We start from the raw sequence: 13,828 nt of genomic DNA on the forward strand, positions 1-13,828 counted from the left end.
AATCTGAACGTTGAGTCATATGGAGGACATGTTAAACTATGAGAAACACATATCGTGCCATCTCAGCATGTTTTTATGATTGAATAAAATACATTTTTATACACATTTCACCCCTAAAATGTCAGGCCCCGTCACAGACAAATTTGTATTTGTTAGAATGGTTACCTAATAAATTTCTTTGATATAAATAGCACTTTCTTATTGGTCACATGTCTCTGATTGTATTTAACATGGTTTTGTAATTCCTATAAGAAATATAAGCAACTTTTCGGTCAACCGTAGTACACAAAAATCACAGAATACACGCCAGGCACTCAAATAGTTGTAAAAAAACTACCTTTACATAGGAGATTTTTACAAAAACATAGCAGTGTATATTTACCCCCACCTTCATCTACACAGGGAAAGAGATTAATTCATCAATATTTCCTCAAATAGTACATTTTTATATCATAATTTCCTGTGACAGGACTGACATTGGCGTGTCAACAACAGGGTAATACTATTGTAATATCTACATTATTACTTAGGAAATTACATGGTAATAGCGGAAATTGCATGTAATTTCCTAGGTAATAATGCAGATATGACCATGGTATCACCATGTTATTACCACGTTATTACCACATATGAAGTGATACTGTGACTGTAGCCCTTTCTGACCTTGAAGGCCGTGGAACTGAGACCTTTCTCTTAAGACCAGATTTTTTCTGTTTCTCTCTCCATAATTTGCCTGAGCCTGATGTGACAGGCCTGACGGTCGGCCACTTTAAACTGCTATTACTCAGCCTGCTAGCATGCTAGCATAAAAACTGTTAACATGCAATCAAGGAATTTCAGTAACCGTTTTAGACATGTTTTGGATTTAAAACATTTTCATTATTTTCTGGGATGTTTGACCGTGACAGGGTCTGACCCTTTAGCTCATCATCCTCCTCCTAAAAAAAAAAAAAACACAAAAAAAAAATAAAATAAAAATCAAATACAGAACTCGTCTTTGTTCAGTGTCAGCTTCAACTCAGTCAAATGATGTCACTTCCTCTGAGTCATACCCTTAAATGCCTATTGCACCCATTTTATGTTGAGTTTTATGTAAACGTGACAGGACTGACCGAAAACATGGGGGCAGTTGTAAAATAGCATTTATTTCTAGAATTTATGTTTAATTTCATGTTTTTAATCAATTGATGTGAATGATAACAACTTAAACTTGTTATTGATGGAGATATTTTTCTATTTTGGATTAGGACAAGGACAAGGACAGGATTTGTCATTTTCAAAAGTGTTTTTAATAAAGAAAAAAAAAATCTGAGAACCTAATGAATGACATTCTTTTACAGAACAACTCACAGAAATAAACCATCAGTCAGTTTTAGACATTTTTTGGATGAAATACTCTTTATTCACTGTAAGAAGTCAAGGACAGATAATGTACGTTTCTGGTAGAATGTCGCAAAGAATTTATAAACGTTTCTATTTTAAGTAATTTCAAATAATCACATTTCTATTTTCCATTTTATATTTCTATTTCAATCTTTCTGCTCATCAAAAAATCAAGCCCGAAGGTTAGCCAAGACGCCCTGAAAGGGGTTTGAGTTGTCAGTTAACAGATAACCTGGTGAAAACTAATTTATTTATTGATATTTTGTATTTCATAAATGTTACCAGTAGTACTGTGAACTTTTATAAAGCATACGAACAGCACATTTTTTTTGCCATTTGCTGTTTTTATTTATCCCCAAATAAAAATAAAAATAAAATCATAATAAAATCGGGGTAATTTTGTAAGGGTTCGCATGAAAGACATTTTTTTTCTCCAAAAGGTAGGAAGAAATAAAATTTGGATAGTTTATATGAGGATGTAAGTGTTAGTGTGACAGGATGATATACAAGTATGCGTCAATTTATGACATGGTAGTATTTCCCAAAGCTTTATTATGATACACTCAAAAATGTGCTATAAGTATCATAATCATTGTACATTAACAGATCTACAGGTTATACAGTGCTGGTGTTTCTAGTGTTTGTTATAGATCAGACACACATGTCTCTGTTTATCATTACAGTATCAGATCTGTCTCCAGCTGCTGTAGCAGGGATTGTTGTAGCTGTTCTGCTGGTGTGATTCACTATCTCCACAAGATCGCTGAAATATGTATTTCAGAAGCAACAGAAAAAAATGCTTTATTGTGAGATATGAGAGTATAGAACAAAAATGAGATTATAAAGCTGCAGCAAAGTGTAATATTTTAAGCAAACAACCACTTATGTGCAGTTAAAGTAGTTGTATGTGTTCAGAAGACTCATGCACAAGTCATATGGAGTAATTTTATGATGCATTTCTGCTGTTTTCCACATTTTTTGTTCTTTGTGATAGTCATGACAATATTTCATATGTCAATATGTCAATAAATGACAGATTTATAGAGTGGTATGATATATGTCATGGTTTTTAGACAGATCTCCACTGTCTAAAATCTTATATATAATATTTGAGTTACATAAATTTATGTGTTTCGTGTTAACATTGTTGTAAATTGTTACAGCTCTTTAAGAAAAAGAGACGACGGACTGATTATTAGAAGTAAACTTGAAGAACCACAGCATCTTCTCAGTGTTTCTGACATGTTCATCTGATCACTCACTTATAATCTCATTTCTGTTTCTAAGGCGGTCTGGAAATGAAGACGCTCTCAAAGCTCAAATCATTGGAGGGACTGTAGATATCAGGAGGAGAACGATTCTGTCATCCTAAAGACTAATACTGAAATACAGACCGGTGATACGATACGGTGGCTGTTTGGATCTGAAGACGCTCTCATAGCTGAAATCAAAGCAGAGACCAGAGAGATCTCTATATATGAAGATGTTCCTGATGGGAGATTCAAAGGCAGACTGGAGCTGAACGAAGTGACTGGATCACTGACCATCAAAAACCTCACAGCTGATCATGATGGACTCTATAAACTCCTGATCCTCAGCAGAGGAAGAAAACTCTTCATTTATGTCAGACCTCAAGTCTGTGAATGTAATAACAATCACTGTTCTTCCTCATGTTCTGCTGTTATGTTTCTGCAGTTAATTCAGCTCAAACTGCTTAATATACACATTTAAAACGTGTATGTGTGAACTGAGAATGTGAGTAGCACAAATCTCACTGACAAAGAAGAGCAACAATATAAAGCAGAGAAATCAAGAAGAGAGAGACAGCTGTGAGACAATGAACATCTGGAGCGTGAGGAAAATGAAAACAAAAAACTAGCAGAGAAGAGAGAGAGACGTCCTGACATCTACTTATATGTTTCTATGCTTATTGTGAGCTTTTCATCAAATGAGCTACTGACAATACGGCATTGAAATGATATCACACATTTTATTTGTAGTTTAACCTCCAAATATTTTATTTTTATTTTGTCTCATTATCTCTGTATTTTTATTCAAGTTCCACAGAAGTGAATGAATCAGTAACTGGAGAGATGCCGCTGTTGAATGGAGAGGATGTGGATGGAGTGAATGAGGAGGAGGGGACGAGTTCACTTTAATAACATAAGACCCGCCCACAAGTGTCAATCACTCTGACATCATCAACATTTGAAGGAAAGGATGTGACTTGTGACCAAGTATGGTGTCCCATACTCAGAATTTGTGCTCTGCATTTCACACAGACACACACACACACACACACACACACTTGTTTCACTATCCTTGTGGGGACTCTCCATAGGCGTAATGCTTTTTCTACTGTACAGACCGTATATTCTATCACCCTACACCTAAACCTACCCCTTACAGGAAACTTTCTGCATTTTTAGATTTTCAAAAAACTTAATTCTGTGTGATTTATTAGCTTGTTTACACGTGGGGACCTCAATTTAGGTCCCCACCGTGACACGAGTCCCCACGAGTCTGTGTGTATTCAGGTTTAAGTCCCCACCTGAATAGAAACACACACACACACACACACTTCTCATCCTTTAGTCTTAATCTGATCTGAATGTCAAATTGTAAAAGCAATCTGAATTTATAGTGCCTTTGTATTCATGCTAAAGTATGAATGTATTGTTTTATTAATTTTGACAAAAACATCTGCTTGATGAATAAATATTCACAAGATATTGATATGCGGCTGATCTTAATGTTGGATCATTTCTGTCGTCTAGTGGACAAACACTGATACAGCTTTTGCTTCCTAACAACTGTTTTCACATGAAACGCATGAAAATGTACCTGAATATAAAAAGAATTGTGTGAAACGTGTTGCTGCATACTGTATGTTCTATGATTGATTTACAAAATCAGATCTACAGAGTAAACTGAATATGACCAGATATAGCTGAGGGAAAAAAAAACATTGTTTTCTAGTTGTGTTAGTTTTACACCCAGGGAGCTGTAAAATCAGATTTTGTTTAATTATTCACTGAATGAAACAGTGTGGCATAATAATAACAATAATAATAATAATAATAATAATGGTTGTGCCAATTGAAATATGATGTTTTAAATTATATTTATTACATTTATTGTTTATTATTTTACAGTTTAAAAGTACCATATAGACAGGCCTTTTTTGCAATTCAAGTGCTGCCAAGAAAAGGCTTTTAAATGCACTTCATCTTTTTCAGCACACAATGGCAGTACAAGAAAACAGAAATGTGAAATATTAGTATGTGGGATATGATCCCTGTCTTGCATTGTAAATGTGCAAATTGTGCAATAATATATATACAGTGGTGTGAAAAAGTGTTGGCCCCCCTCCTGATTTTGTATTTTTTTTGCATGTTTGTCACACTTTAATGTTTCAGATCATCAAACAAATTTAAATATTAATCAAAGATAACAAGTAAACACAACATGCAGTTTTTAAATGAAGTTTTTTATTATGAAGGCAAAACAAAATCCAAACCCACATGGCCCTGTGTGAAAAAGTGCTTGCCCCCTAAGCCTAATAACTGGTTGTGCCACCCTTAGCAGCAACAACTGCAATCAAGCGTTTGCGATAACTTGCAATGAGTCTGTTACAGCGCTGTGGAGGAATTTTGGCCCACTCATCTTTGCAGAATTGTTGTAATTCAGCCACATTGGAGGGTTTTCGAGTATGAACCGCCTTTTTAAGGTCATCCCACAGCATCTCAATAGGATTCAGGTCAGGACTTTGACTAGGCCACTCCAAAGTCTTCATTTTGTTTTTCTTCAGCCATTCAGAGGTGGACTTGCTGTTGTGTTTTGGATCATTGTCCTGCTGCAGAACCCAAGTTCGCTTCAGCTTGAGGTCACGAACAGATGGCCGGACATTGTCCTTCAGGATTTTTTGGTAGACAGCAGAATTCATGATTCCATTTATCACAGCAAATCTTCCAGGTCCTGAAGCAGCAAAACAGCCTCAGACCATCACACTACCACCACCATTTTTTACTGTTGGTATGATGTTCTTTTTATGAAATACTGTGTTACTTTTACACCAGGTGTAACGGGACACACACCTTCCAAAAAGTCCAACTTTTGTCTCGTCAGTCCACAGAGTATTTTCCCAAAAGTCTTGGGGATCATCAAGGTGTTTTCTGGCAAAACTGAGACGAGCCTTTGTGTTCTTTTTGCTCAGCAGCGGTTTTCGTCTTGGAACTCTGCCATGCAGGCCATTTTTGCCTGGTCTCTTTCTTATGGTGGAGTCATGAACACTGACCTTAACTGAGGCAAGTGAGGCCTGCAGTTCTTTGGATGTTGTTCTGGGGTCTTTTGTGACCTCTTGGATGAGTCGACTTTGTGCTCTTGGGGTAATTTTGGTCGGCCGGCCACATCATAAAAAAAACCTTCATTTAAAAACTGCATGTTGTATTTACTTGTGTTATATTTTATTAATATTTACATTTGTTTGATGATCTGAAACATTAAAGTGTGACAAACATGCAAAAAAATTAAAAATCAGGAAGGGGGCCAACAATTTTTCACACCACTGTATATATATATATATAAGCAGTAAAGACATTTACAGTTAATAAACATTGCTATTTTAAATAATTTTAAATAATTCACATTTCTATTTTCTGTTTAATATTTTTAATATGTTCTAAACTTTCGGTTCATCATCAAAAAACTGAAAAAAAAAATATTTCAGAGTTCAATAAGCAGCACAACTGTTTTCAGGGAAGAAGAAGAATGAGGAAGAGGATAATTTTGCCAAAAAGCAAACAATACAAGAGAAAGATATCGACATGGTTGTCAATCAGTATAAATTGGATCAAAGAAGCAAAGTGATAATTAACAGATTGTCCATATATGAACTCCTAAAGGACTGAAATATCAGAGTGAGGAGCGATTTTCATATTCAGTCACAAGAGGGAGCTACAGCAGCTTCAGCAGGAGAGAGAAAGTGAAAGTGACCATGAGCTCTGCATTTATCTCATCCAAGTGAACACACACACACACACACACACACACACACGGGGAGCAGTTGGGGGTTCAGTGTCTTGCTCAAGGGTCTCAGCTCAGTCGTGGTTTTGAAGGTGGAAGAGAGTACACAACTACATATATTTGTTTGAATGGCCTTTAAAGAAGAAGATGCTCTGTGTCTCCAGATAGTGTAGTTACAGCATCTACCAGCAGAGGCGATCATGACCGGAAGAGAAGAGAAGAGAGAAAACAATACACACCATATGAGCCATGAAAATACATATACTGTGAAAATCCTCCAAATATTATATATCCATCTCAAAACACTATGATAGACATTTAATCAGAGTTCAGTGAGGAAACTGAGCTGCTATATAACAAATCTCAACTAAAATCAAAAACAGGATCAGGTGGTGATCACATAACTAAAATATCAGGTGGTGATCACATTTTATAAAAATATAAAAATATATTTTTACAGATTACGGAAATATTTAAACAGTAAGCATTCACATATTGGTTTTTAAAGGTCCCATGGCATGAAAATTCCACTTTATGAGGTTTTTTAACATTAATATGAGTTCCCCTAGCCTGCCTATGGTCCCCCAGTGACTAGAAATGGCGATAGGTGTAAACCGAGCCCTGGGTATCCTGCTTCGCCTTTGAGAAAATGAAAGCTCAGATGGCCCAATCTGGAATCTTCCCTTTATGTCGTCATACAGGGAAAGGTTACCTCCCCTTTCTCTGCTTTGCCCGCCCATGAGAAAATGAGCTACTACCGTGTGAGGCGAGCGCAATATATATTTTTTTTCCTGAAGAGACATCTTGGCTTGCAAACGAGCGAAGCATGGCAGTTGCTCAGTGTTTGGATGTACAAATGAACAGAGAAGTATGTGTACAGTGTTTCCCACAGACTTGGACTCTATTTGTGGCTGCTTATATGCAAATTCATTCTCTGCCAGCGGGAGGCGCTTTTAGAGCGCAGAGATAGCAGTTTCCGCTGTAACGCTGTACACAAAGCAGAGCTCTACTCACAAAGGCTGCTTTATCAGACATTGCATGCAAGATGAAATGAAAATGACATCTCAAATTTTCTGAAAACAGTCGGTTTCCTTCAGAAATACAGTGATATAAAAACACCCGCACTGTTTCGATTTTGAAAAGCTGGTTAAGGCCGCCCACCCACCCTCCACCTTGCCCCGCCTCTCTCCTCCTCATTAGCATTTAAAGCTACAGACACAGAATGGCATGTCCTAAGGAAAGCTCATTTTGGGACTGCCTTGTAGTGGCTGAAATTCTGCACTAAGGCTGAATTTCGGGAAAGAGACTTCAGATACAGTACTAGGGACCACTTAGGCCATCCAAAAAGCAGCATGTCATGGGACCTTTAAGGCCTTTGACACTGTAAAATAATGTTGTTTTTCCATGTTCTGTCACTAGTTGGCGCTCCAGCGGGGTCTTTAGGAGAGATGTACTTTCTGTACACCATTAAACTGAGTTAAAATGACTGAATCTGAAGATTAAAAACATTCTGACATGTAGATTGTTTAAAAAAACCCTGATAATAATTAATTTAATATCCTATTTTGATCAGCTCTCTGTGTGTGACGTTTGACCTTTTGACCTTTAGTCTAAATCAGCCACACAGTGACATTCAGAGCCACAATAAACTGTCTAAAATCAATTGTAAATGGTTCAAAATTGGTATAAAATTGTTCAGAAGAGTAATCCTGCAAAAGTGAGTCATACTGAGTCATCAGAACTCGTTTATCTCTTCAGTTCACACAGACGTGTAGATCCTGATCCTGTACAAGCTCTCATTATCTGTGAAGTCATATGTAATGTTCTGTAATTTTTAAAAACCTGATTTGATTATGTTATATAAAGCAGATCTGAATGCTGTTTAGTATTAAAAACTAAATTTCAAATGCACTGCTCAGTTTCTTCTCTGGTTTTCACACTCCATCTCTCTCTCTCACACGTTCATGTATAGACTAGAAGTATCAGGATCTTTTTGACTCCTGAGAGCTTCAGTTTCTTAAAGGACTGTTTATCAGCATTTGTTTTAGCACAAGCTCATTAAACCACAGTGTGTTTGAAGGTTAAAGTGTTAAAATGCACTCGCAGTTCTTCTCTGTCATCTGCTCTCAATTGATCACTTGCTACTATATTCACACAAAATACATGTTTTGTTGATGTGAATCATTCAGATTGTACTGAACTCATCTCTTGCTGAACTCTTTTCATGGTGATTCAGTGACTGCTGCAGCTGGTGTCGCTGGTTTAGTTGATCTGGAGTTTTCTTGTGGTTTGTGGAGAGCAGAAAACCACTGGACCAAAACTGAACTAAACTAAACAACAGTTTTACAAGCCGCAGGACAATAGAGAGATACTTGATCAGGCTCAACATCTGTGAATCATGGAGTTAAACAGACATGAATGCAAAAATGTGTTAAAATAGTCGTGATGAGAGATAAAGATCAAACTAAGAGCAGAGTGGAATATAAACTGAAGAAATGACGAATGTTCACACATTTATTTTTGCGACCGAGCGACTGTGGTCAGTTTTTTTTTTCTCTCAGCTTCTCATTTAACACTTAATCTTTTTTTTTTCTTTTTTTTTCACTCTAGTCGACATCTTCCTAGAACCGTTTAACAGTAGGCCTTTAACAGAAAAACCCTCGGTCATGATGTTTGCCACCTTTTTATTTATTTATTATTTTGTAATGCAAATTCACTAAATAACCCAGTTCATTATTTTTATCAAGTAGTTTTTTTAATGGCCTGGTATATTTATTTTCTAGATAAAAGTGTCTGCTAAATGAATAAATGTAACTAAATGCAGAATCAAGATGCATGAACATATGGATTGTTGCAAAATCTGCTTCAGCTGTAGAAGCCTTAAGACAAAATGTTTGAACAGATTGTGGATATTTTAAAGGCTTGTGCCCTTCTCTCTCCCCTTCTATATTGCTTAACCCCTTAAGCTCTGGGGCGTTTTTTTTTTTTTTTTTTTTGTGTGTATTTTAAAATTGTATTTTGTATTTTAGGCCATTTAAAATGGAATGTGTTCCATATTCAGTCACAAGGGGAGCTACAGCTATGTCATCTGCATTAGGAGAGTCATGTTGCTGTATAACTCAAAACATAAAAACGCCCTGGTAAAATGTAATATAATATTTGAAAATTGATGGTTTATGTTCCATTAATGTTATACATACCTCATTTAGGAAATTATAGATTTTAGGAGATAATGGACATTTAAATATTATTATACAGAGTGTATAGAAATACATTTTTACTTGTCTGCGCTCCAACTGAGTTAAAATGACTGAATCTGAAGATTTAAAAAGATTATCACGTCTATCACTCATTAAACATAATAGGAGTTCATTTAATATCCCATGATGATTTCTGTGTGAGTGATGTTTGATCTTTAGTCTAAATCATTCACACAGTGATATTCAGGATCACTATAAATGCTTCAAAAATTACTTAAAGGAATTATGAAGGATACAAAATGCATCAAAACTGGATCCTCGTTTAAACTGCTTTGAATGACTTTTTTTCCACATTAATCTACTCCATACACCATAATGACAAAGCAAAAACAGAATTGTCACAACTTCGTAAATTAATTAAAAATAAACAGATGGCTGCCCACTGCTCCGGGTGTGTGTTCACGGTGTGTGTGTTCACTGCTGTGTGTGTGCACTTTGGATGGGTTAATTGCAGAGCACGAATTCTGAGTATGGGTCACCATACTTGGCTGTATGTCACGTCACTTTCATTTTCATAAAGCCCAGATTGGTGGAGTGTTGCAGTGATGTTTGTCCTTCTGTAGGTTTCTCCTATCTCTACATATGATCGTAGAGTTCAACAAGAGTAACCATCAGGTTCTTCATCACCACTCAAACCAAAGCCCTTCTCCATCAATTGTTCAGTTTGTCCAGGAGGCCAGCTCTAGGAAGAGTCCTGGTTGTTTCAAACTTTTTCCATTAAGGGTAACAGAGACTACATGCTTCTGTGAAACTTCAATGCAGCATAATGTTTTTCTGAACTCTTCCCCAGATGTGTGGTTGGATGCAATCCTGTCTCTGAGCTATACAGGCAGTTTGTTTGCTCTGATATGCATTATCAGACATGTGTGCCTTTCCAAATCATACCCATTCAATTGAATTTGCCACAGGTTAACTTCACTCGAAGTGCAGTAACATCTACAAGCAATATGAATGCTCGAGAGCTAAATTTAAACTGTCCCAGATAAGGGTGTGAATATTTAAGTTTTTTATTTTTAATAAATTTGCAAAGATGTTAAAAACCTGTTTTTTCCTTTGCCATTATGGTGCATGGAGAGTAAATTGATGTGGGGGAAAAACAGCCACGCCCACTAGAGCAGAGACAACCAATCGGATTACACCTTCAGCAATGCACAGTAGCAGATGCTGGAGGAGGAAATGTCTGAGGGGGAAGAAAAAAAAGTGTGCACTGAAAACAGAACCTTCTATTTCAACCAAGATCTGTTTCATAAACAGTTAAGAGTGGATCATTGTGACACTGGTGTTTAGCTTATGTCAACAGAACCAACATAGTTTGAAGTTTGACTGACAGATGTGCTGATTTGCAACTTTGTTATAGTTGTCACAGCTAATTAGTTTCTGTAATGATGTATCATACTGTTGTGGTAAAGCAGTAACTTACACTGCTACATGACAAATGCATTTCAGCTCAGTAAATGCTATTTTTTATTGCTGACGTACCTGGACATGGTTGACAGATTTCTCTGATGTCCAGATGTGTGGTCTGGTTGCTGATGGGATTGTTGAGCACACAGCTGTAGGTGTTTTTATCCTGATATTCCACCTCCAGAGGTAGAGAGAGACTGATGCTGAGATCAGACACACTGATGCTGGACAATAAACTGTTTCCTTTGTACCAGGAGAGAGTCACATGACCCACATTCAACACTGAACACAGTAGTGAACATTTATATCCTGATGATCCTGATGATGATCCCGATGATGATGATGATGAAGGACAGTAACTGGTGATGACAGGAATGGGCACAGGAGCTGGACATTTTTAAAGAAAAAAATCATCATAAATTAATGCTATATCACAACACTGACGAATGCTCTATTCTGATTGGTTGATAGATGTTGTCTACTTTGTTTCATCCAGCTGGGTAAGGCCCCCATATAGTTGCCAGTGGTCACTCTCAGTCATGTGGCAGTAGCCAGCTCTCAATGAAAATGAATGAGATCATGTTGATTTGTCACCGAGAGATGCTAATTCTGTGTGAACAGGGGTTTACTTGTTCTAAAATTATGCTTTTGAATTATTAAAAAAAGGCCCATTGAACTATTCAAATAGAATCAGTGACAAAAGAAAGTAGGTTTAACATGACAAAACACATATAATTCATACACAAAATACATAACTTCATCTCTATATGCATCATTGAAAAAAACAAACAAACAAAAAACGTATAAATCTTGTTGTAATATAAAGAATAAACATTACTTTCAAAAACAATGTTAAAACAGAAATAAAGACAGGACAAATAACATATTCTCTACTCACCATAGACAGTAACATTAAAGCTCTTGCTCTTCAAATTTGTTCCTTTCATACGTAGTTTATAAAGTCCAGAGTCTGTGGTTCTGGTGTTTATGATGGTCAGAGCTCCAGTCTGATTGTCCAGCTGCAGTCTGTTTCTGAATCTCTCATCAAGACTATCATTAAATGAGATCTGTTGACTTTTCATATTGATTTTAGCTATGAGTACAGCTGCAGACAACCACTCAAGCATATCATATCCCTGTCTTTCAGTATCATCATCAGTTAGAGTGACTGAATCTCCCTCCTTCACCTTCACTTCATCACCAAACACACCTGCAAAACAAAACACACTGTTACTCAAAGTTCTCATTTTGATTCACTGATGCTCTTATTAAAAAGTTGTTGTAATTGTTTCATTTCAAATGGAATAATTCTATAACCTCTTTTACATGTTGCACCAATTTTAATCTTTTAATTTTAATTTGACACAAACCCTTCAAATAGGACATTTAAAACATACAAAAACAACATGAAAATCAAAACAATGAAACAATGAACAGATAAATGCCAAACAGCTTTGTGTGGACCAATAATTGGACCTTCATCAGCTTCATCATGTTCAAGTTGATGCATAAACCCAGAAAACCACAGAATGTTCTCCTAACATTAGTGTAAGATGACCATTTGGTTATTTCTTTGGGAACATTGAAGGAGGTTTTGTGTGACATCTTATTAAGAAATTAAAAATAACATTTTTATGAACTACATTTCTAAAATTGCACAATGACTGAAGTAAGAGTAATACAGCATTAATTATCTCTCTCACTTTCGGCTGTCCCTGATTGGGGTGCCACAGCTTATTTATTTGACACAGGTTGCCCTTTACAACGCAACCCCAAAACTAGGAGTTGGACACACACACACATATGGGGAAATTATTTAATTTATTTAATTTAGTTTAATTTTAATTTTAATTTAGTGTCTCCAATTGAAGAGTTCAGATGCAAAAGTCTCTAAGTGCCATCTGAAATTTTCATCTAAAATGAGCATTTTTATCAGGCTCCTATGTGTAGGTTACAACAAGTCCTCCAACTCATACAACCGTAAAGGTCGTTTGTCACTATCCTCAAATACGACCCATACGAGCGTTCCCTAGATTAGCACCCCTACCGGCAACAGGAGATGCTACAGATACTTTCGCCTAAATGCATTGTGGGTTTCTTTAAAATGCTTGCTTTTGCGTTTTAAACTCTCCCGGCTATTCGAAGTGTTTTATTGCTAAAATATATGGATTTTAGATAACTTCAAGACACGTACAGGTAGAGTTTCCACCGTCTCGTAAAGTAACGTTAGTCGATCGTCCCGTATTTATGAATGAAATTATGTCGTGTTTCAAATCTATACTGTACTGTAAACACGGTATCCACAACACTTACCTTGTTTCACCACAGTAACTGTGTTTTTACTGTGTACTATTTAAATCACAAAAACACAACATTTACCATGTTTTTACCACAGTAACTGTGTTTTTACTGTGTACTATTTAAATCACAAAAACACAACATTTACCATGTTTTTACCACAGTAACTGTGTTTTTACTGTGTACTATTTGCAGTTAAAGCACAAAAACACAACATTTACCATGTTTTTACCACAGTAACTGTGTTTTTACTGTGTACTATTTGTAGTTAAAACACGGTATCCACAACACTTACCTTGTTTTACCACAGTAACTGTGTTTTTACTGTGTACTATTTAAATCACAAAAACACAACATTTACCATGTTTTTACCACAGTAACATAGTTTTAATGTGGTATTTGTAGTTAATCACATAACTTGCCATGCCTTTAATACTTTTATGTAAAAAAATGTAATT

At 36.1% G+C, this 13,828-nt stretch overlaps 1 protein-coding gene across 1 annotated transcript in view; it reads right to left on the minus strand.

Moving 5' to 3' along the window:
• Positions 1–10,801: 10,801 nt before the first annotated feature.
• Positions 10,802–13,828, minus strand: part of LOC131531085 (SLAM family member 9-like) — a 3,176-nt gene continuing 149 nt past the window's right edge. The window contains exons 2-4 of the mRNA XM_058761632.1: positions 11,971–12,282; positions 11,148–11,459; positions 10,802–10,848 (exon numbers count right to left, since the gene is read on the minus strand). Coding sequence (XP_058617615.1) covers positions 10,802–10,848; positions 11,148–11,459; positions 11,971–12,282 — 671 coding nt within the window. The remainder of the gene's footprint in view (positions 10,849–11,147; positions 11,460–11,970; positions 12,283–13,828) is intronic.

The sequence above is a fragment of the Onychostoma macrolepis genome, chromosome 22 (assembly GCF_012432095.1).
Source record: "Onychostoma macrolepis isolate SWU-2019 chromosome 22, ASM1243209v1, whole genome shotgun sequence".
In the NCBI taxonomy this organism is placed as follows: Eukaryota; Metazoa; Chordata; class Actinopteri; order Cypriniformes; family Cyprinidae; genus Onychostoma; species Onychostoma macrolepis.